This window comes from Balaenoptera acutorostrata, chromosome 7 (assembly GCF_949987535.1).
Source record: "Balaenoptera acutorostrata chromosome 7, mBalAcu1.1, whole genome shotgun sequence".
Classification (NCBI taxonomy): Eukaryota; Metazoa; Chordata; class Mammalia; order Artiodactyla; family Balaenopteridae; genus Balaenoptera; species Balaenoptera acutorostrata.
The window spans coordinates 58,617,897-58,643,208 of record NC_080070.1 but is presented as its reverse complement, the minus strand read 5'-3'; the positions used below and the strand labels follow the sequence as shown (position 1 = coordinate 58,643,208).

Here is a 25,312-nt window from a genome sequence, read left to right as displayed (position 1 = left end):
AGTCAGAAAGAATGTGCAAAAAATTACTTATCAGACAGTTGGCAGGAGCGCAAGGGAAATTGATTTTTATGTCATATTTGTTGGTAGAATATCCTTGGCTTCAAAGCAAAGTTTAGAGTAACAGTACACAGTTACTAAAGACTAATTGAGTTCCAAAGTTTATCACTGGCTAAACTCACATTGTATCTGTGATACAAAGCAGATATTTAAGAATGGTGAACATATGACCCTGTACTTATGCTTGACTGACTAACTGGCAATTCTTTCCCTGAGTCAGCTAAGCCTGGTTTTGCTGTTCTAAGAGAAAAAGTTAAATTCAAAGAGAGTAAAGCTTACAGGGAAAAATATCCCATTATTTAAAAAGGAAGGGAGGGAGGGAGGGAGGAAGGAAGGAAGGGAGGAAGGAAAGAAGGGAGGAAGGAAGGAAATCCTACCATCACCATTCTGCATGCTACTCAGGCACTGAAGAGGTTTACCCAATGAAATTACTTTTCACCATTGGTTTCAGGATACAAGACCATTAAAATTAGAACACACTAAAAAACTCCCATTATAGTTTCATGAAATCTGCCTGCTGTGGAAAAATATCAAAATGCAGTCTCACATAGGCTGATCATGTTAGAGTATAATATTTATTAAATTTCATCATTTATGATCACTCTCACAACCAAATTAACCCTAACACAAACTTTCACATTTAGAAACACAGACAGCAAACTGATTTTTCAACTGTTTTGCTTACATGTACTTTTCAACTGTCATGCAGTGCTCATAATTAGGAGATACTATACATTAACCCTCTCATATTATGCTTATTAAGAACCAAATTCAGAGGGTAGAAAAATGCCAACATAAATTCATTCTCCAAAACTGCCCACGAATGTATTGCCACTGTTCTTTCTAATCATATATTTATAGTACATTCTTCAGTAAAAGGTATAACTGTAGTCACATAACAATAGTTATGATGAGGCAATATCATTTCAAGAAAGAAATACAACAAATGAAACTAAAAATTGAAGAGAAGCAATCGGGGCATATAAAAATCATTTGAGAACACCACACAAACTCCAATGCTTTCCACTTTCCAGTTGGAAAGAACATGCACAAAGTTTTCTTAAGACAGTTGTCAGGAGTGCATGAAAAATTGGCTTTCATGTCATGTATGTTGAGAGAAGATCAATGCCATTGAGGAAAAAGGACTGTGTTCATTATCTTTTGGGTCTGTCTATATCATCTATAGCTGAGAGAAGTTTTTGTCTTGCTTTCTTATTGATATGGGATCCCAGGCAAACATTTACCAGATTGGTCAGCTGCTTCGATGAATACTCCTGCTCGAAAAAAGAAGATTCAAATTTAGTACACTAAAACACATGTATGTGATCAATGCACAAAACAGGCAGACAGATATTCAGGTCTCAGTGGATAGTTACTGAGCACTAGAAATCAGTGTAAAGCAGTGGAAACTGTAGTCAAGACATGGAAGACACACTGTTTACAGAGCTGTAATAGTGGGGAATAAGGATATCTATAGTACACACTTGAAACAGGAAGCACTAGAATCTTTTTAACATGGCACATAACATACCAATTAAGATCACACACTATGCTTCTTTCTATGACAGTCTTTGTTATTAGGTTATCAAAATACACTGACATTTCAAAATTTTAAAATGCCACTAAGTAAGCAGTGTCTAGCACTGTACCTTTTGCAAACATTTTAGGTAAAAGAAAAAAATCTCCAACCACAGAACAACTCTTCTGAGATATAACAGATGAATCAGGTAACAAAGGACAAAAAGTTACTGGTGTTTAAACCCTCGTATTATAATTGGTAGCTAGAAAGTAAAATTAAGACTACAGTTGACCCTTGAACAATGCAGGGATTAGGGGTGCTGACCCTCCATGCAGTGGAAAACCTGCACATAATTATAGTTAGCCCTCCTCATCCAAGGTTCCTCTATATTCGAGGATTCAACCAACTGAGGATCATGTAGTACTATAGTATTTACTATTAAGAAGATTTGCATATAAGTGAACCTGTACAGTTCAAATCCATGTTGTTCAAGGGTCAACTATACAAGTATTTTTTTGCTGTACAAATCAATTTAGTTCCTGAATTTCAGATAAGTTGTTAGGATGAGCATGAATAGGAGCTCATCAGAAAGTTTTACATCTTCATTTGGTTCTGGAGGATGAACAGTAAGAGTTCAGCTCGGGAAAGAGTTGTGTACTATCATCTAATAAGAAAAGAACATGTCTTCACTGGAGGTAACCAATAAAGACAGTGCAATTTCAAAACATGAGAAAGAGCTCATCTTAAAAATTCAGCAAACTGCTCAGTTTGTGTATCTGACCTCTGAGAGCACCTGTAAACACCTCATAAATTCTCTCAAGTAATCACTCAACATTTAGAAAGTACCACCCAAGCACTGCACTAGACATTGTGGAAAGTTCTCGGAAAAACAGGACAATCCGGGCTGCTGGGAAAATTTCACTGTGTTACAAATATCAGTTAGTTAAAGCTTTTCCAAAATACAATTACTAAAAATTTTAGTCCACTATATTAAAAGAAGAAACCCTAAAATGGGCATTGTTCTTACATCACGTAATGGACCTCTAAGAGCTGTGCTTTTTCTCTTCAGCTACTTGTCCTTTTACTGCAAACCCCTTCCTCAGTACCAACACCAAAGTGTTTACAGCTTACTTTATTAAATGGATTCTAGCAACATCAGCAGTTCGTCTGCATCTGGTTTAGCATTTTGGTTCTCAAATGACGGAGGTCAATGGGACAAAAAGTGGTGACATTTTTCTCAATTCTGGTGTATTGTTTAAATCACTGAAAATAACATGTACATTTCTACTTTGCTCTCAAAGATCTGAAACTGCCCTACAGTGGGCACATTTACACAAAGTTCAGGCTAATGGTCCAGACTAAAACTCATTTCATTTTTCTAGAGTGTTGAAACTAGAAAGGATGAGCCTGATAAGGTAAATATAAATAACTCCTTACTTCCTTACCCAGTCAAATGAAATAAAAATTTACTTAGCTTTTCCCACGATGTTTACAGTATTAATAAATGTGAACACTAGAGTTACTGATGGAATAAGATTTGGTGATTATTTTAACACTTCTCATATTTTCATTAAATCTGTCTTCACATACTGCCTATCTAGACAAATGATATATAATAACAACCATACTGAAAAGCTCCCTGTATTGAGCATTCTCCGGTGATACATGTTGAGTTGAACTGTGTCAAAAAAACTCAGCATCCCAAATAACACTTGCTATAAGTAGTATTTTTCTCTACTTACCTATATATTCACACAAAAGAAAAATAATCTCATCTATACTTAAGGTAAAATCTAATGTAGGATAAGGTTAAATTTAGCTATTTAAATATTAATATACCAATCACCACTACTACATGTCAGTGTGTTCAGGCCATCACCCATTCATTGTTCAGGGCTACAAGAAGGTTTAAGTTATATAACAGACTTTAGCTTGTGAATCATTTCAATGTTGCTATATTCAATTTGTCCTGATGTTAACCAACTTCAGCCTTCTCCTACAACACAGCTGCAGGATAAACACAGCTAAAGTTCAGACTCTGGCTGCTTTTCCAGATAATTACTGCTACAGTTCACAAAGTCTCAAAAGGATTTGATTAGGCAAAGGGCATTGCATAAACAGTGCGAATATGGTAAAGAACTGGCATAATTAGTTCATGCTAAAAAAGCAAATGTTTCTATTTCACCATATGATTTTGAATTATATAATATACTAGACAAGAACAGCACAACAGATAAGGAATAAAAACTTAATTAACTGTTTCCCAGCTCTCACCCTATGCTCTTTGATCCAGCGTTCCATGTCATTCTCAGTTAGATAGTAGGCTTTAATATAGGTTTCCACAAATTCTTTATCTGGAATCGGTCTAATATCTGTTAGTTTTTCAAGTTTCATTAAAAACTGTTGAAAATCCAATTGCATCAAGGCACGACCCTCATTACTACACTTCTTGACATTGGCATATCTAAGACACACAAGAATAAAAAAACATAAATGATGGGATGGTTAGGAAAAGAAACCTTTAGGTACTTAAACTTTTCTCTAATCCACATTTGGTGAGATTCTATGAGAAAAAAGAGCACGTGAGCCTTGAGTCAGAAGGATTGGGTTGTGTTCCAGCCCTGTCACTAAGCAGTCATTTTACCTATCTGGGCCTCAGTTTCCTCATTTGCAAAGCAAAAAGATCAAATAACTTCTAAGGTTTCTTCCTGCTCTACAGACCATAGTTCTGCCTACTCAATTAACATAATCATCTGTAAGAATGTTAAACTGGTATTTAACTGGTATTCCAGTTAATCTTAGTTTTATAAATCTTCCAAGATTTATAAAACTAAGCTATGAATATTCCCAAGTAATCTTAGCTTCATAAAACTGTTCAATATTTTAACTACTCAATGCAAAGAAAACAAATGAAATAACTCTCCCGTAAACACTCAGCAAACCTAAGAAACATGTAAACATATAAGCATAGAAAGTACATACATATTTTTCATTAAAAAAAACACTTTATAGACTTATTCTGAGACCCCACACTACTAAAAAACTGTGTTCCAAGGTGGACTAGTAATAAGAATAAATATGTTAACCCTAACAGTACATTTTATTATTCATAAGTCAGTGTCTCATTCCTTCAATCATACAAAATGTGGAGAATTCAACACTAGGAAATGAGGTACTTCCCCTAAGGAAATCTGCAAGAAAACTCATTTATATTATTTAAAGTGACCACGCTTTTTTTTTTTTTTTTTAAATAAGAAGTGTTTTATACGCAAATATAACATTTGTGATTCACTTTTCTACTATTAAATAAATTTGTTAACAGTCAATCCAGTCATGATTGTTGACGGAGAGCCATTTTGGGATTTACAGAACTGCTGGTTTCAACCCTAACCCTAACCCTAAGCCCTAACCCTAACAGATTGGATGGTGTATTATACAAAATGCCAAGGCTGTTGTCAGCTTGTCACCGTCACTTCCACTTTCAAACACATTCTTTTTTATAACAAATAAGAACCGACGAGAAATCAGATAAATGATAGTGTGAAAATTCAACTGATGTGCAATTCTAGATCACTGTGAATGGTCTTTGAAATAGCAGTTTGCTTCCCAGGGATATTTTAAATGTATTACTGATTCTTATTTGTATTCTAGATGTTACAGGCAGAGTAAGCATGGTCTCTGAGTAAGTGGGAAAATTACTTTTGATCTGTAAACTCAACATATGAAAGATTGATATGGTCTACAATGATATAATAATGATATTAACAGTGATATAGTGGTTATGAGGACTGATTTTGCCATTAGAAAATGAGGAGTTCATAAGCCTTCTCTGCATTTAAAAACTGTGTGAACTTGGACAAGTTACTTAACCTCTTTAGCCTTGAGTTTCTGAGGCTAGGCTATCTCTCTGTTGACAAAACAGAGAGAATAATACTACCAAAGAGAGTTTATGTTGGGATTTGGTGATAGAACCCTGTGAAGGGCTTGGTTCAATAAATGACAAATAGCACTCAATGAATGCTATGTATAATCAACATTGTAATAATTGTATTAGGTAATAATAATTATTACTAGTTTAATTTTCAGATAACCATTAGATGCTGCTTTCCTCACTCCTCTACTAGCTGATTCTAAGTCACCAGCAAGAAAAAAAAGTGACACAGTGGCGTTTAAGGTCTCCTTTCTAATTGCATTCCAAAGTCAAACCTGAATTACTATGAGACTGTCTGCTATTTATCACTATTTATCACTATCTCTACCTATTCTCTGCATCCATTAGTGATAACATATAATGTTATTCATATATTATGATTTATCACTGAAGAATCAGATAATGCTTTCATGAAAAACTTACCCTTCCACAATTGTTCTATTAGCCAGACGTATACAATGTTCCCAAAGTATATTAGACACGGCCAAGGGTATCCGAACTCTCTTAGAAACTTCATTTAACCTCGTGTTAAACTGCTCAAATTCCTAAGAAGACAAAAATCGTGGCCATATGTGAATATAATTATAATGTTACATTGCTTTCCCATCTTAGAGGCAAAAAAGATTTTAAAACGCTCAGAATGAAATCAAGTAAAACAAAGAGAGATAATGCCAAAGATAATTTGGACTTAGTGTGAAGTGTTTTTTTAAGTATATCAAATTGAATAAGTCATGTTGTAATACAGAGTACACTACATTTCATCTCAAAGGAAATAAGTGTCATTAACTGATTAAACAATGTTCAAGTGTTTCTACATCTCAAATTTTTCTATGACTGTCAGTATGGATTAAAAAGGCTTAATAACTAATATGTCTTTAAAAATATCTTTAAGAAACCCAGATTTTAAAAAAGCGTTTTAATGAGCTTTCACCTCAGAGTGAACTATTTGTAATTTGTAGTTGTACTCCTTACAGAGCAATCTGATAAATTATTCTCTTTCCTAAACATTCTTTTAAAGTAAATAAATTATTACATACTGAATGATTCAAAAGTCATGTAATAGTTGTAAATTTTTAGCACCATAAAAACTCCATAATATACATTATCTCATTACCTATAGAAAAACTGAACATTTTTATTACTTATTAGTACCTTTTGTGATACCACTCCACTAAAAATAAAATATATGTAACTAATTTCGACAATTCCAACAGCTACGTGAAAGCAGCAGATGGTTCACCCTTCAGTAAATTTATTTCTGATTTCTTTCGACTATTATCATCTAAATATGTTCATTTACAAAAGTAAATGCTGTTTATTGTTCTTGACAATACAGTTCAAATAAATTTAACAAGCCTTAAAATGATATATTTTTCTTTAGTTTCCTCAATAGAGAAACTACACAATGTGTACCAAGTCAAGACTGACATGTGTTCAAATAACACACAGGTGGAAAAAAATCTGATCATCACCAATCAAGCTACCACACGATCGTTGTGTTATCCCTGGCTGCTTCCTAAATCACAATTTTTTAATGATTTTTGACAGTTAACTGCTTTTAATCATTTATGAGAAAGAAGTAGGTCTTCAGTCCACTAAGCTTACTTTTGAAAATCAAAGTAAATAATTGCTCTTCCTCTTTTTCATTTCAAGAATCTAGCAAAACAGTATTTGCTACTGTATTTATGCTTCACTACAGTAAACTCTGCTTTAGATTTCAAGAGTCATAATTCAATACTTTTCATTAATATTTTAAAGATAAATTTATATGCTTACTATATGAAATGCCATTCTACTCATTGCTAAATCCAATGTTCAAGAATGCTTATTGTTAAATGAATAATAAAACTATTTCATTTTACTTATGATTCTTTTGGGACAGATTCTTTTACAGACTGCTTTTACCTAAAGATTTGGACTTGGAAAAGTAACAGAATAAAAGTTATCATAAAAGTTTCTTTTCTTTTTTTTAATAAATTTATTTATTTATTTTTGGCTGCGTTGGGTCTTCTTTGCTGAGCGCAGCCTTTCTCTAGTTGTGGCGAGAGGGGGCTGCTCTTTGTTGCGGTGCACGGGCTTCTCATTGCAGCGGCTTCTCTTGTTGCAGAGCACAGGCTCTAGGCGCACGGGCTTCAGTAGTTGTGGCACGTGGGCTCTAGAGCGCAGGCTCAGTAGTTGTGGTGCATGGGCTTAGCTGTTCCGTGGCATGTGGGATCTTCCCAGACCAGGGCTCAAACCTGTGTCCCCTGCATTGGCAGGTGGATTCTTAACCACTGCGCCACCAGGGAAGTCCCATAAAAGTTTCTTTATGAGAGAAAGTCTTAAACTGCTGAAACTTGGGTTCAGGTTAATAATCTAAATAACACTGGTTCTTTCTTATAATATTAATGTTTCTTGGAATTAAGAATAACTGAAGCAAGTAGCCTCTTCTAGTATGTATATTCATTGAAGGCAGAAGTCTCTTTTTTCTTGCATCCCCATAAGTACCATAATTAGCATGTCATAAAAAACAATCAACTTTTCAAAAACAGAACTGTTCAAAAAAGAAGGGGTGTGATTTATAAATTACATGTGTCTTTTACATTCCAAATTAAAATTTCCAGCTGAAGTCTCCTAGGTGATCTAGAAATCAAAGTTCTTCCAGGGTGGCAATTATAGAGCATGCTTAGATCTCATGCTAATACCTAGACACTGTTAACTGATCTGGCACCCTTAGTTCCTTGAGTCTGGGGACAGCCCGAGAGTCCTCAATCCAGCCCTCCAGAAAGGTGCCAGACGTCACTGGGAGCTGGCACACCAGCTGAATTCAGCTGCTATCTCTATTTTGATCTCTGGCTTTGTTTACTGGTTCTCAAGTGTCCCAGCCTATTATTTACTGCCTTGGACTAAGCAGGTAAGAATGTTGGTGTAAATGAGATAAGTCAAGAGCTAAGAAGGGCCAATTTCTTTTCGCTGACAAATATGAAAAGCAAAATTTTTCTGAAAGCTGTTTTCATTTTCTCAGATGCTCTTTCCCTCACCTCAGACGTGCACACGGTTCATTTCCTCACTTCCCTCAGGCCTCTCCTCAATTCTCACTTTATCAGAATCCTTCTCTGACCATAAGTAAATAAATGGTATTCCCTCTCCAACCCACACCCTGCCACTCTCTATCCCTCTTCTGCTGGTTAATTTTTCACCAGACTATTCATCACCTGACATGTTATATATTAATGTATCTCTTTATTGCTGTCCCTGCGCTGGCATATAAATTCCTTGACGGCACATAAGTTCCTTAACTCACAACTATATTGCCAGCACGTAGATCAGTACATGGCATATGTCAGGTGATTTATAAATATCTCTTGATGCATAAATGAAAAAAAATTACCCCAATTCTTTCCAGAAAATTTATAAATGTTAAGTCATTAAACACAAAGGTGTTTGCATGACACATTGCAAAAGTATTGTGATTTCTGGAAAAAAAACTTAGAATAATCAGGGGTGTAGTCTCTTGCTAATGAATATACACAACTATAGAAATATCTTCTAATTAAACAGAAATATCCTCTTGTCACTACAGTCATGGCCATTGAGATTACATAATATGAAGCCAGCTAAGACACACTAATCAGACTCTAACTCAAAATGGGATATTACTGAGCAAAAACAAAAAATCTACAAAGTATTCTTGGGTCTAAAAGAACACAAAATTTGGAAAGAAATCCTAATCCAACTCAGGGACTTTAATATCACAAGAATGCTAGAATGTGGTACAAACTATAATCTCACAATTTTGGAGCTATTGCAATTACAGGAATAATTCCCTTAGTAGAATTATCTTTAACAGAGACGTTTCCCAGAATACTTGCCTTTAACAGTGCATCTACATATATGTTGTGCTGTGACATAATTTCTTTTACATCCCATTTCACATTAGCCATTAGGAGCAGCATCTGTTCATAATCAATGGCTTTACCAGCTACAATCCAGTAAATTGGTTTGCGTAGTTCACTGGCTGTTGAGACGGTCTGAAATAAATTTCACAGAAATGAAACCAAATATTTTCTAAAAGTATCAAATTTCTAAAATATATTTTGTTCCTGTTTCTAGTACACATATCTGAAAATAAAACACTATACACTTGGAGATTTAAATTATGAAAATACTTTAACTCGTGGGCAAGGGTCTTACTCAAAACATAATTTTGAGATGTTCAAGAAACTTGAGGCCACTGACAATTCAACTAAAAAACTACAGATTTTTTCACTTCTCTCCATTTCCATTTCCACTTCCACAATGCACCTCAAGATCCCGTCATCTCTCACCCACATTAGTCTAAAAGTCTTCAAACCAGTCTCCTGCCTCTAGGTTTGCCATCTGAGGTCCATTCTTCACACTTCCCCCAAAGTGCTTTCTAAAACACACACCTCACCATGCTACTCACCACCTCTTTCAAATCCTCCAATAGCTTCCCAGTACCCTTGGAACAAAGTCCAGCTCCTGGCTGGGAGCACTGTATGTCATGTGACTTCTGCTTAATCACTCCAGCCATCTTTCTCATCACTGGCCCTCTTCCCCGCTCTGAGAATTTGAATTTTCCTCAGCTGCTCACAGGCACCGTGCTCTCTCATCTGTAGGTCTTCATATAGGCCACTACCTTAGTCAAAATATACTCCTCTCACCCTCTTTCTCTCTGGTCCAGTTTTTTTTTTTTTAAAGATTTTTTAAAATAAATTATTTATTTATTTATTTATTTTTGGCTGTGTGGGGTCTTCGTTTCTGTGCGAGGGCTTTCTCCAGTTGCGGCGAGCGGGGGCCACCCTTCATCGTGGTGCGTGGGCCTCTCACTGTCGCGGCCTCTCCCGTTGCGGAGCGCAGGCTCAGTAGTTGTGGCTCACGGGCCTAGTTGCTCCGCAGCATGTGGGATCTTCCCAGACCAGGGCTCGAACCCGTGTCCCCTGCATTGGCAGGCAGACTCCCAACCACTGCGCCACCAGGGAAGCCCTCTGGTCCAGTTTAAACATCACTTCCTCAAGACAGCCGTTCTAGATAACCTCCCCCCAACCATACCCCCTCTCTGCCTCCAGTCAAGGTTAAATACCCTGCCACTGTTTCTTTCCCTTAACTATACTTTATTGTAATATAGTTTTAATTGGCTCTTTCTCTTACTAGACTAAAAGTTATATGAGGTGCTCAATAAGTATTTATTTAATACAGGAATTCATGAATGAATAAACAAATATTCTAATCCACCTCTCCTGAGGTTGAGAGACTGACCACTAGTTAAAAAAATAACCTAAATAACATGTGACAGTCCTATCTTGCTCACAGTTGAAATGATATATAAGACATGTCTGACCTGAGAATAAAACTGCTGAAGAAAGGGTTTTTTGACTGCAGGCATCACAGCATCCAGATGTGGCTGAAGGAACTCAAACTGTTCAGCCAAGAATACCCTAAAGGGAATAAATAACCCACCATGTAAACAAAATACAGTATTTAGAGCCTGTCAATATTTTTTGTGTAACTAATCTTTAAGATCTCTGAGTACAAGTTTAACAATTAAAATTATTTTCCATTTTAAAGAACTACCTTGCATTGCCACTTGACACACTCATTTACAATTCACACAAAAATTAATGCTGAGTTATCAATGAACGTGAGCTGATGTGAAAGAAGGATGACTTCAAAGGAGCTAATCTGGTTACCACAAGGTGTACAGTTATGCTGCTTTGCATGTAAGATATGAGCACAGATAGCACAAAAGATTGAAGAAAGAATACAACAGTATTTTTAGAAGGATTTCCCATGTAATTACACACAACAGACCCATGAATTCACAGATTTAACACCTGACACTTTTCAGAAATAACCCAAACATTCATAACAGGAAATAAAGTGGAACTTGGCTGAGACACAGACGTGAACTTCACATGCATACACGAGACATACACGTGCATGAATCGGAATCAATCAGCTGAAGACTGCTGGTAGTCATACTGTTTTTCACTACTTTTTGTTATATACAAAAACTCTTAAATTATACTGGACCATATTTTATGGAAGAAGTTATATGCTCTCATTTTATTAAAGAACTTGGGGATTTATAAAGGTCAGGATGCACTCCTGCTGATGTCAAGGGTCGACTACATTTAACACTAAACTGACAATGTAACTTCAGTTTCTCTAGAATCGTAATTCAATGGGAAACTATAAAGTACTATACTATAATATGCTTTTCTAAAGTCACTTAAAGCAAGGATCATGCTGCTAAAGAATGAAACTTAAAAGATTACCCTCCTTCCATTTATACACCTGAAAATCAACCATGCAATTTTAAAAACTGATTGGTAATCTATTTTAGGATATACTTCTCAGAAATATTGAGTAATTTAAGGAATATTTAGAAGTGGGAAATGCATACAGCTAGAATACAGTGCTTACTTTTATAATCTTTCTTAAATATTTAATGGCAAAGCAACTGATTTTAACAACTTACAAGGATTCTGTGGCTACCACTCTTTCCGCCAACCCATACAATGTATCCCCAAATGTCAAAACCACTAGGTGACTGAGGTGAGGGCTCGGTACCTTCTCCTTTCTCTCTTCTGCTGCTGTGAGCGTGGCAGTAGGATCAGCTGAAACTTCCTGAAAATATAACATACATATACACACACAGCCTGAAATAGCAAATCTAATAGCAATAACCCATGTGATTTTACAAAACTGGAGCTATAATTAAAATGCTCTCAGGCATACATTAATTACACTTAGTTTCAGTTCTTTTTTTCCTCCGTTTATATTTTCTAACTACTAGAACTTTCCTTTTTATACTAACTGAAAATGATCCAACTCCCTATGCTATTAGCTGTGCATGACCTAAAATTGGCCAACACAAGGAATCTTTATGAATCGACAAATATTTCACAGAGACAACAGTGAGATGCCCTTCAAGAACTTGTAAACGAGGAAGAACAGACTGCCTCTCCAGGACCAGGCTGGTAAAATCCAAAATTATGGTGTGATTAACCATTTCACACCTAAACCTTAATCAAGGTAACTCTGGTATAATCCCAAGAAGGCAGGACTAAAATGTAGTTCTAAACTGAAACAGAAGCAACTGTATTGTATATCTCTAGGGATAGATTACTGACCTGAAGGAAGATGGTAAATGGAAATAAAAGAAAGGGATGTCCAAAGAGCAGAGTGGGCTGAGCCTTAAAAGATCCTCAAAGAAAATTACAGCGCAAAAATTGAATACAAACAAATCTAAAAGTGTACAAAACGTAAATCTAGATTACTTTTTAAATCAATTACATAATCACCAATCTCGAAAATTTTCCTTATGAATAAAAGAGACATCAAATGCATAGGACTCTGGGAGTATAACAGGTTTATAAATTTTTTTTTTTTTTTTAATTTTATTTATTTATTTATTTATTTTTGGCTGTGCTGGGTCTTCGGTTCGTGCGAGGGCTTTCTCTAGTTGCGGCAAGTGGGGGCCACTCTTCATCGCGGTGCGGGGACCGCTCTTCATCGCGGTGCGCGGGCCTTTCACTATCACGACCCCTCCCGTTGCGGGGCACAGGCTCCAGACGCACAGGCTCAGCAGCTGTGGCTCACGGGCCCAGCTGCTCCGTGGCATGTGGGATCTTCCCAGACCAGGGCTCGAACCCGTGTCTCCTGCATTAGCAGGCAGATTCTCAACCACTGCGCCACCAGGAAAGCCCAGGTTTATAAATTTTGCAGAATGGAAATAATACATTATAAAACCTTTCAAGTTAGAAAATTGTTTTATTCTTGTTTAGTTCTTTTTTATATCCTATATTCTACTAAAGGTATTGTCTCTCTTCAATCTCTAATTACTCAATTAGCATTTAAAAGTTATTTTGGGAACAACTGTGTTTTCTCTAAGGAGAATCAGGATAAGGGAACTATGCAAGTTAATCAATGTCACAGCGCCACTATTTATTTCCTTCTACTAAAAAGGAAAATAATCACCCCACTACTGCCAAAAAAAAAAAAAAAAACACACAAATCACAAAATTACATATGGTTTGGTACCAATTGGGTGCCTGTGCTATTTAATTTAATTCTGGTGGCTATTTATTTAATACTTTTTAAATTATTATTATTTTTAAGATTTATTTATTTATTTGGCTGTGCCAGGTCTTAGTTGCAGCACACGCGATCTTTGTTGCGGCATGTGGGATCTAGTTCCCTGACCAGGGATCGAACCCAGGCCCCCTGCATTGGGAGTGTGGAATCTTAACCACTGGACCACCAAGGAAGTCTCTGGGGGGCTATTTAATCACCATCTACCAGACTGTGCAAGTGAAGAACCTTAGAATCATTCTTGACCACCCCCTCTTCCTTTGCACCTCCATCATGCCTAAACAGACACCTCTCGTTTGTTTCTTCCTCATGTCATTACTTCAGTAATACCTAGGTGATCTTTCTAAAATGGAGATGTGATCATACCACTCCGTAATTTAAAAGTCTCAACTGACGATCCCTTCCTTACAGAAAAAGAGCCTAAACTTGTTGCCACGATATTACTCCTTTACAAACAGCTACCTTTCCAGTCTCATTTCAAGATAATCTCTACACCCCTAAGGTCTAGTCACACTGGACTGCTTACTACACCTGTCCTACTGACACTCCTGTCTTACCAGCTCTCTTCTCCTTGCCTGCCTGGCTCTTACCTCATTTTTTAAGTACAAACTCATATTCACCTCCTTTCTATAACTTTCTCAGTCTCCCAAGAAAAATAACTATGTTACTTGTGTTAATATTGCCTATACATATACATATACCTGTATGTGGCATACAGCATACTTTATCAGTTGTTGTTTTCTAACTCTCCTACCTCATTGTGAGTTCTTGCGGGGTAGGGACCAATTTCACCCTCTTTGTACCTTAAGTCCTTGGCATGCCTGTTGACATTAGCAGGCCCTCTGTTAGTTTCATTGATGGAGATGATGATAAGAATCTTCTCTTCCTCTCCTATTATCCTCTTTCAAGCCCATTCCAACCAGGTTTTTGTCTGCTTCACTCCAAAGAAAGAGTAAGCAAGGTCCCCACTGGCCTCCTTATGGCCAAATCCAATAGCCAACTCTGAATATCCATCTCTGAATATTCCCCCTGACCTTTAAACACTGGAGTGCCCCAGGGTTCAGTCCTGAGACTTCTCTGACTTACATTCTACTCCCTACATGATTTCATCCGGTCTCACAGTTTTAAATGCCATCCACATGCCAACAGCTCAGAATTTATATACTTGCCCTGACCCCTCTCTCACCTCTAGCGCATTTAACATATGTGAAACTGAACTCTTGATGTCCTCTTCAAATGTGTCCTCCTAAAAGTCTCGTCCATCCCCATTAATGGCACCTCCATTCTCCAGAAGTTGGGTGCCATCCTTGACTCTTCTCAGTGTCACACTCCTCTTATAATCCATCAACAAATCTTAATGTGTCTACCTTCAAAACAGATCCATTTAGGGAAATACACTTGACGAGAGCAAGAAAGTCCCAAAATGTCAAGCTGACATAAATAAATGGTATGTGCTTATTGCACGCTTAAATGGAAAAGCTCCTAAACAGGATCCATGTTTCAGCTTATACCAGTATAGTAAGGAAAGGATATACAACTCTTTGAAGACTTTAACAAAATGAAACCTTAATCAATCTTTACTCTCACAGTGAAAGTTATATTTTTAGCCTTTCCTGCCAGTAATGTACTAACTAACACAAAGAAAATGAATATTTATGGACTTTTCTGGATCAATTTAAAGTACATTTTTATTATCAAAGATTCTAAGTTGGCCACAGGTCTTAAACAGTTTAGCATCACCAGGTAGATAACTAAAAATTCACATTTCTGGTACCATTACCACCTACACCAGCTTCCTTTCCTGCTTGTGCACTATTAGACAATTTTTCTTAGACTTTTATTTGATGTGTCAAACAAATTTTCTTAGTTTACAGTGAACTTATATGGTAAACAATTTCAGGTGGCATTTTAAAGAACATAATGATTCCATTTTGCCTTTTACAGCTTAAAGAGAAGCAAAACTTAGAAGATATATATGGAGAAAGTAAAATTACCAAAAAAGTGCTTATTAAAGTTTTAACTAACACATGGGAGAAATATAAGGAAAAATACTACCTCCATCCAGTGGTTCCAGATTAGGCTATAAATTATTTTAATAGACAAAGAATGTATTAAATAGCAAGAAACCAATTAATGTTCTCTGCCAATGTAGATGCAAATTAATGAAGTGAAGAAAATTTATATACCAGCTTCTGAAAACCTGAGATCAAGGTCTAGTAAATGACAAATATATTTTTTAAAATAATAAAACAATGCTTATCAGTATGCGTAATAACTTAACAGGTAAAACATTGGAAATTTTCAGAAAAACTTCTACTGTATTGTTGTAGAGTCTTATCCATCAGAGGAGTGGGGACTGTGGAGAGGCTCTGTCAAAGGTCAGTGCTCCTTACAAACTGACAGAGGAACAACGGCTCACACAGTCTTCTGATCCAAGGTGCAGTCTTTGATTTAAGAGATGCTAAGAATAAGGTCTTTAAAAAAAGATATTTTTAAAAGACAAGGTGGCAAAGAAAAAAACAGGCACATCTATCAATTTACTGGGGAGGGGTGTGTAGCTGGTTTTAAAAAAACGCATTTCTAAAATTGACTATTACACCAATTCAGGAAAAAACTTATCCAATGAACAAAGAACTGGTCTGACAGATGCTACAGATACATTGTTATCGTTAGATGGGTGACAGCTTGTCTTAAATAACAGCTAGTTTGGTCCCATTGTTTACTGGGTCATGCTATTTCATTACACACTGTATGGCAGCATTAAATCCACAGCTTAAGGGTCAGATCTGGAACTGTGGTTCGACAATCATAAGCTAGTAACTAGCAGAGCTGGCAGAGAAATGTTAGAGTGAATGATTCTAGTGGTATATTTCAGCCCACCTATCTTGAGGCATTCAGCCAGAAACAAGAAAAACTTCAGCTGTGGACTAAGATCTGGAAAACAAGATCTTCAGGTCAAGGTTATACTAAGTATCAAACAAGGAGAAGCAAAATCAAAACAGGTAACTGCCAATGGGACTGAAAGCCAATGATGGATTTTACACAACAAAGACCAAAAAAAAAAAAAGAAAGAAAAAAGAAGAAATAGATGGCTGTGTCAAACAAGGAGCCTTGACTCTGAAAACAAAGATCAGGATTAAGTGGACAAGAAAACAAGCCAGGTTAATCCAGGAGACACCAAACTCAAGGATTCGAGTTTATTCATTTACTCTATAAACATTTATTGAAGAGATGCTATGTGCCAAGGTAAGTGCTAGGACTATGAACATATATTAAAAAAATATGTGCTGGGCAAAAAAGATCTCCAAATTTTAAGGGGGATGGATGAGACGGATACAGGTTATTTCCTCTGTGTAAACAGTGCTCACCTGAAATATCTGCATATGCCTCTCTCACTTTATTCATATCTCTGCTTAAAGATCACTGCCCCATCACTCTGCTTCATCTTCTACTTGGCACTGATCAGTATCTGACACTCTTATACATTTATCTGTCTCTCTGCCCCAATAAGATTCAAGTTCCAAGAAGACGGGAATTACCTCTTTTGTTCACTGATGACTTCCCAGGCCTACAATGCCTGGCATATAATAATTATTCCAAACAAGTATTTCTTAAAAGAATGAATGATTCCATTGCTTTATAAAAACTTCAATAACAGAAGTATGCTCATACTATAGAGCTTATGAGAAAAGAGGAAAGTGATTGCTTATTTGGGTAAGTGACGAGAATAAAGGAAAATTCATAGATGCAGAGAAATGCACTGAATAACAAAAGTCTCTGGCTACAGTGACCAAGCATAAGAAAAACTTTTTTTCTTATTTTAACTGCTTATGTTGGCTTAAACACTATAGATGATCAGCCCTGTTTTGCTACCTAACCCAGCTTTTTAAAACATGCATTTCATCACATGACACAGTTAAGAATCCAGACCCCCTGCTGCATAGCCAACTAAACCTAAACTTCTCAAATGTTAACGCCATTTATAAAGTCGTCCTAAACACTCTTTGCAACGCAACTCTTTGGCATAAACTGGTGCCCCATCACAAAAATCGGCCAAAATTTGGGCCAGGCTTGCTCCCACCTCAAGGCCCTTGCTCAGCCTCTGAACCTTAACTTGAATGCCATTCTTTCTCCTCTTCCCCACTGATCCCATGCCTACTCTTCAAAGTCTAGCGTAAGTCTCACTTCCTCCTTCAGTCATTCTCTGACAGTAATTTTGAACATAAACCTTTCTTCTCTTTGAACTTGTACTGCATGTAGAGCCAATATCATATTCTTTCGTGTATACCAGCTTTCTCTCTCCATCAGACTATAAGAAACCTCCATTTTACTTCCTGCATGCCATTAATGTTCTAGGGACACAGGAACTCGATGTACACATAAAAATACACTTACATGTAGTTGATTAGATCGCCAATTTCTATTTTAAATAACATAAAAGAATTGATTACTTACCAGATCAATGAGGCTTTCTTGTATTCTGTTTAGAGTTGTTCTTAGTCTACTACTGCTAAGACCTAGTCCCGTGGATTCCAACTGAAAAAGAAAACGAGAGGCATGTTAAATTGCTGTGAAGATAACCCTGAAAATGTTGTAACTTCAAATTAGTGAAAAGTAAGTATGTGGTGAGTTTTCACTCAGATACTTAGCATTCAGAGGGTTTCCAAATTGCATTTAAAAATACCAAAACATCAAAGACAGAAATCAAATCTTAACCCTCAAAGGAACAAGAGAGCTATTTACACATGTGCATTTACAGGTCACACTAACATCTATCAATCTAATGGATTTATCAGGAGAGAGTTCACCGGAATTTCTTTCCCACAAGTTATTATTTTTAATTGCAAAACTTAAGATTTTTAGATACTTAAAGAATACAAGGATAGGAAGGGCCACACTGATACAGAAAAAACAAAACAGAGATGATAAATACTTTTTTTTTTTTAACATCTTTATTGGAGTATAATTGCTTTACAATGGTGTGTTAGTTTCTGCTTTATACCAAAGTAAATCAGCTACATATATCCCCATATCCCCTCCCTCTTGCATCTCCCTCCCACCCTCCCTATCCCACCCCTCTAGGTGGTCACAAAGCACCGAGCTGATCTCCCTGTGCTTTGTGGCTGCTTCCCACTAGCTATCGATTTTACATTTGGTAGTGTATATATGTCCATGCCACTCTCTCACTTCGTCCCAGCTTATCCTTCCCCCTCCCCATATCCTCAAGCCCATTCTCTAGTAGGTCTGTGTCTTTATTCCCGTCTTACCCCTAGATGATACATACTTTCAATATCAAGAATGAGAACATGGATAACACTACAGATCTAATGTTGAAACACCAGAAGGATAATAAGGGAATATTATGAATAATCTTATGCCAATAAATTTACCAAACCAGATGAAACAAATTCCTTGACAAGCTCACATTATAAAAATTGACCTAAGAAGAAATAGAAAACTTTAGCAGCTCTTTATTAATTAAATTTCATTTAATAAAAACCTTCAAAAAGTACTAGTCCTACTGTGAAGCAATTATACTTCAATAAAGATGTTTAAAAAAAAAAAAAAAAGTACTAGTCCTACATAGACTCTCAGAAAGTAGAAGAAAAGGGAATGTTTCCCAATTGCTTTATGAGACTAATATTACTCTGATTCCTAAACCAAACAAAGACACCACAGAAAACGTAACTACAGACTCCTAAACTTTATGGACACAATTTTTAAAAATCCTTAAAATATTAGCAAACTGATTCATGACCAAGTGGTATTTGTCTTGGGAATGCAAAACTGGTTTAACAGCCTAAAATCCTACTTTGAAGTTAACCAATGTATTTCACCATATTAATATATTTCTTTAGGAAAGAAAGTTATGATTGTTTAAATAGATTCAGAAAAAGTCATGTGACTAAATTTATCCTTTCATGATAAAAATTCAGAAAAATTCAGTAACAGAGGAGAGTTTCTTCAACATGACTACAGGCATCTATAAAATAGCTAGCATCATACTCAATGGTGAAAGGCTCAATGCTTTCTATCCAGGATAGATGAAGGTGGAGGGAACAAGATGAGGATGTCAACTCTCACCACCTTTTTTTCTTGAGAGGTAAAACCTTTGATTTCAAATCATTTTTTTTTTATAACATCTCTCTTGGAGTATAATTGCTTTACAATGGTGTGTTAGTTTCTGCTTTATACCAAAGTAAATCAGCTACATATATCCCCATATCCCCTCCCTCTTGCATCTCCCTCCCACCCTCCCTATCCCACCCCTCTAGGTGGTCACAAAGCACTGAGGTGATCTCCCCGTGCTATGCAGCTGCTTCCCACTAGCTATCTATCTTACATTTGGTAGTGTATATATGTCCATGCCACTCTCTCACTTTGCCCCAGCTTACCCTTCCCCCTCCCCGTGTCCTCAAGTCCATTCTCTATGTCTGTGTCTTTATTCCTAATCTGTCCCTAGGTTCTTTGGAACCTTTTTTTTTCTTAGATTCCATATATATGTGTTAGCATACGGTATTTGTTTTTCACTTTCTGACTTACTTCACTCTGTATGACAGACTCTAGGTCCATCCACCTCACTACAAATAACTCAGTTTTGTTTCTTTTTATGGCTGAGTAATATTCCTTGGTATATATGTACCACATTTTCTTTATTCATTCATTTGTCGATGGACACTTAGGTTGCTTCCATGTCCTGGCTATTGTAAACAGAGCTGCAATGAACATTGTGGTACATGACTCTTTTTGAATTATGGTTTTCTCAGGGTATATGCCCAGTAGTGGGATTGCTGGGTCGTATGGTAGTTCTAGTTTTAGTTTTTTAAGGAACCTCCACACTGTTCTCCATAGTGGTTGTATCAATTTACATTCCCACCAACAGTGCAATCACTAAATGATTAGTGATGTTGAGCATTCTTTCATGTGTTTGTTGGCAACTCTCGCCACTTTTATTTTACATTGTGCTGGAGGTCAATTTTTTGTAATTGACCTCCATCATACAGATATATATGCTGTATGAGGCATACGGATTGGAAAATATAAGGCATAGAGATTGGAAAAGAAGAGGTAAAGCTAAATACTAGATACTTCCCTCTAAGCACTGATTTAGCTGCATCCCACAAATTTTGATATGTTGTGTTTTCATTATCATTCACTTCAAAATATTTTCTAATTTCTTTTGTGGTTTCTTCATTAACCCAATCTTTATTTAGATGTGTGTTGTTTAATCTCCAAACACTTAGGTTTTCCTATTTTATTGATATTGGTTTCCAATTTAATTACATTGACATTGGAAAATATATTCTGTATGATTTCAATGTTTTAAACTCATTACGACATGTTTAATGGCCCAGAACATATGGTCTCTCCTGATAAATGTACCATCTACACTTGAATATATATCCTGCCATTGTTAGGTATGTTGTCCTACAAATATCAGTTAAGTCAAAATGGTTGAAAGAGTTGTTCCAATCTTCTGTGTACTTGCTGATTTTCTATCTAACTTGTTCTATTAGTTACTCTGGTGTTAAAATCTCCAGCTGTCATTGAAGTTTTTCATTTCCTCTTGAATTCTGTCAATTATTGCTTCATCTAGTTTGAAGCTCTGTTACTAGGCACATATACATTTATAATCATTATGTCTTCCAATTGAATTGATCCTTACATCATTAGAAATCCCTCTATCTCTGGTAATACATTCTGTTTTCAAACTTATTTTATCTCATATTATAGCCACTGCAGCCTCCTTATGCTTACTGTTGCATGGCATATCTTTTCAATCCGTTTGCTTTCAATCTGTGTGTTTTGTTATTAAGTATGGGCTTTGTTTTTAATCCATTCTGACAATTTCTACCTTTTTTTTTTTTTTTAATTTATTTATTTATTTATTTTGGCTGTGTTGGGTCTTCGTTTCTGTGCGAGGGCTTTCTCTAGTTGCGGCAAGCGGGAGCCACTCTTCATGGGCCACTCTTCATCGCGGTGCGCGGGCCTCTCTCACTATCGCGGCCTCTCTTGTTGGGAGCACAGGCTCCAGACGCGCAGGCTCAGTAGTTGTGGCTCGCGGGCCTAGTTGCTCCGCGGCATGTGGGATCTTCCCAGACCAGGGCTCGAACCCGTGTCCCCTGCATTGGCAGGCAGATTCTTAACCACTGCGCCACCAGGGAAGCCCCTCTACCTTTTAATGTAAGTATTTAGTCCAGGAACATTTACTGTGGCTGGGGTTACATCTACCATTACATGTTTTCTTTTTTTTTCCTTGGTTCCTCCTTTCCTGCTTTTTCTAATTATATGATTTTTTCTTTTTTTAGAATCCTACTTTAATTTTCCTGTAGGCAAAAGTTAAAGTTCTTTGTATTATTTTTCATTATTCTTCTATGGGTTATAATATACATTCTCGATATTTCACAGTCCATTTACTGTTAACAATGTACTGTTTTACATAATATATAGAAATCTTGCCATCTTATAGGTCCACATCCCTCCACATACCATGCTATAGTTGTTATATGTAATACATTTACATATATTACAAACTCCAGAAAAGAATGTTATAATTTCAGGTTTAAACAGGTATATGGTTTAAAAAGAAATTAAGTGGAAAAAGAAAAAAACAACAACAACAATCTTTTGCATTTCCCCAAGTAGTTTCCATTACCAATGCTTTCATACTTTCTGAGGATTGATGTTTTCATCTGGTATCATTTTCCTTCACTCTGGAAAACTTCCTTCAACACTTCTTGTATTACATGTCTGTTGGTGACAACTTCTCTTAGTGCTTTTTTTTCTTTTTATCTGAAAATGTTTTAATTTCATATTCATGCTTGAATAGTATTTTTGGTGGCTATAAAATTCTAGATAGACATTTTTTTCTTTTCTTTCGGTGTCTGAAAGGTGTTGTTTAACTCTCTTCTAGTCTCCAGTTTCTCGTGAGAAGTCAGCTGTTAATCAGATCATTTGTTCCTTTTATGTCATAAGTCTATTAAAGTTTTCAAGAGACAATTTCCTCATGAGGTACCCCACTAGACTTTTCTTTGTGTTTATTCTGTTTGCTGTTCATTTAACATCTTGTATCTGCAAATTTTTGGACAGTGTTTCTTCAAATATTTTTTCTACCTCATTCTGTCTCTCTCAACTCCACCTGGTATTCCAATTAAATGTATGTTTGACCATTTGATATAACTTAGCATGTCCCTAAGGTTTTGATCGTCTTTGTTTTTCAATCGTTTTTTCTCTATGTTCTGCATCTTGAATAATTTCTATTGATCTATTTTCAAGTTCACAAATTCTTTCCTCTGTCACGTCCATTTGGCTAAGTACATTCAGTAATTTTTTTTAATTGCTGGAACTGAATTTTCAGTTCTAGGATTTCTCTTTGGTTTTCTTCCTACTGTTTCTACTAGAACTTCTTATTTCTCTACTGAGATGTTCATGCATTTAAAACATGTTTTGTTTTACTTTATTGAAGATAGTTAAAATGGTCCATTTAAAATCTTTATCACTTAGTTTCAACATCTTGAGTTCAGACTATATTGATTTTCTTTTTACTGAAGGATGTATTCCTCTTTTTTGGCTCTATGTATTTAGGTAACATTGGATTGCATCATCCATTCAATTCTGGAGATTTTGGATTCTGTTATTTTTCTCCAGTAAGTACTGTTTCCTTTGTTTTCAGTATGCAATTTTCTTGGCCAGGCTTGAACTATAAACTATCTCTTGTGTAGCAGCTTCAGTCTCTATTCAGATCTTTTTTCTTTGACTGGCTGCAGTCAGTCTGTTCCACACTAACATGGTTCATGGGTTAGTCAGAGATGCGGGTAGACAGAAATTGGGGATCCCTCCTCTGACTCTTCCCCATCTGAACTTCTCCTTAACTCTTTTCAGTGTTCCTAGTTTCCTGGCTTCACTTTTCTGGTTCCCCAATCCATAAAGACTATAGGTTTTCTTATGCGTGTCTCCAGTTATGTGCCTCAGGGACTGCAGTTAGTCCTGGGCTAAAGGTCACGGAGATGGAAATTTTTTTTAATTAATTAATTAATTTATTTATTTATTTAGTTTTGGCTGCGCTGGGTCTTCGTTGCTCTGCCCGGGCTTTCTCTAGTTGAGGCAAGCAGGGGCTATTCTTCGTTGCGGTGCGTGGGCTTCTCATTGTGGTGGCTTCCCTTGTTGCACAGCACAGGCTCTTGGAGCACGGGTTTCAGTAGTTGTGGCACGAGGGCTCAGTAGTTGTGGTGCATGGGCTTAGTTGCTCCGCGGCATGTGGGATCTTCCCGGACCAGGGCTCGAACCCGTGGCCCCTGCATTGGCAGGCGGACTCTCAACCACTGCGCCACCAGGGAAGCCTGGAATTTCTTTGTACAGCTTCCCTTTCCCCAACCGCTAGAGTGAACTCCCACCAGAGTCTATATGCTTCTGTTCACTCTCCAGCATCTTCAAGAAGTTGCCTTTTGTTTTATAAAACATCCAGGTTTTATAATTGTTTTCTGCAGGAAATATCATCTAATAAGGTCTCAGTCCCTCATACCCAGAAATGGAAGTTAATTCATTCTTAAAAGTTTAGATTTTGAATCTGACTCTCTACAAAAAAACAGTTCCATTAATGAAAGTTAACTTTAAATGAGGCTCACAAACCGCTGTCAAGTAATAACCCTCATAAGATTTACTTGGATAAGAAATAATTAGGATATCGGACTTCCCTGGTGGTGCAGTGGTTAAGAATCCACCTGCCAATGCAGGGGACATGGGTTCAAGCCCTGGTCCGGAAAGATCCCACATGCCACAGAGCAATTAAGCCCGTGCACCACAACTACTGAGCCTGCGCTCTAGAGCCCGTGAGCCACAACTACTGAGCCAGCGTGCCACAACTACTGAGCCAGCATGCCACAACTACTGAAGCCTGCACACCTACAGCCTGTACTCCACAACAAGAGAAGCCACTGTAATGGAAGCCCGCGTGCTGCAACTACTGAGCCCATGCGCCACAACTACAGAAGACCATGAGCTCTAGGGCCCGAGCGCCAAAACTACTGAGCCCACATGCTGCAACTACGGAAGCCCGTGTACCTAGAGCCCATGCTCCGCAACAAGAGAAGCCACCACAATGAGACACCCGCGCACCGCAATGAAGACTAGTCCCTGCTTGCCACAGCTAGAGAAAGCCCGCGTTCAGCAAAGACCCAATGCAGCCAAATAAATAAATAAATAAAATTATTAAAAAAGAAATAATTAGGATATCAATCCATGTCCCCTAAGAATCTACTATGTGCTTACTACTGCATTAAAGTAAGCTACAGAATGGTCTTCACAAAAGAATGTGAACAGGAAGGACCAAGGAAAACATAACTCAAGAGCTGAACAACAGAAGGCTTGAGGCAAGGCAAGACAAAGCAATACTATGAGTACCATTATTACAATAGAATCAAATGGATTAGATATATACTACAACATGATGTAGTAGGCTATAACCAGTTCAGTGAAGAGTAGGAGCTTCAGGAGTAATTAGTATGAACAGAAAAAAAGCCCTTAACCTAATGCATACACTGTGTCCCCCTCCCAGACAATGACTTTCTAGAACCCCCAGGACACAATGAGATGCTTATTCTTCCACGAGCAGCAACCATTTAAATTCACTCATACAATTCTCTCTCTTCTGGGAAGGAAGCAGCAGTAGCCATGTTAAAAAGTGCAAGTAAGAGGTAGAGTAAATGCAG

The 25,312-nt window shown here is 36.9% G+C and overlaps 1 protein-coding gene across 2 annotated transcripts in view; it reads right to left on the bottom strand.

The window, feature by feature from the left end:
- Positions 1-616: 616 nt before the first annotated feature.
- The window catches only part of VPS50 (VPS50 subunit of EARP/GARPII complex), a 134,496-nt gene continuing 109,800 nt past the window's right edge, over positions 617-25,312 (bottom strand). Inside the window, exons 22-28 of one of the 2 annotated variants that reach the window (XM_028162274.2) lie at positions 18,060-18,140; positions 11,989-12,137; positions 10,849-10,945; positions 9,359-9,517; positions 5,931-6,052; positions 3,851-4,040; positions 617-1,331 (exon numbers count right to left, since the gene is read on the bottom strand). In XM_028162274.2, the coding sequence (XP_028018075.2) occupies positions 1,212-1,331; positions 3,851-4,040; positions 5,931-6,052; positions 9,359-9,517; positions 10,849-10,945; positions 11,989-12,137; positions 18,060-18,140 (918 nt within the window). In that variant the 3' untranslated portion in view covers positions 617-1,211. Of the gene's footprint in view, positions 1,332-3,850; positions 4,041-5,930; positions 6,053-9,358; positions 9,518-10,848; positions 10,946-11,988; positions 12,138-18,059; positions 18,141-25,312 lie in introns of those variants that run through there. The other variant, XR_009008899.1, reaches the window with a different exon arrangement.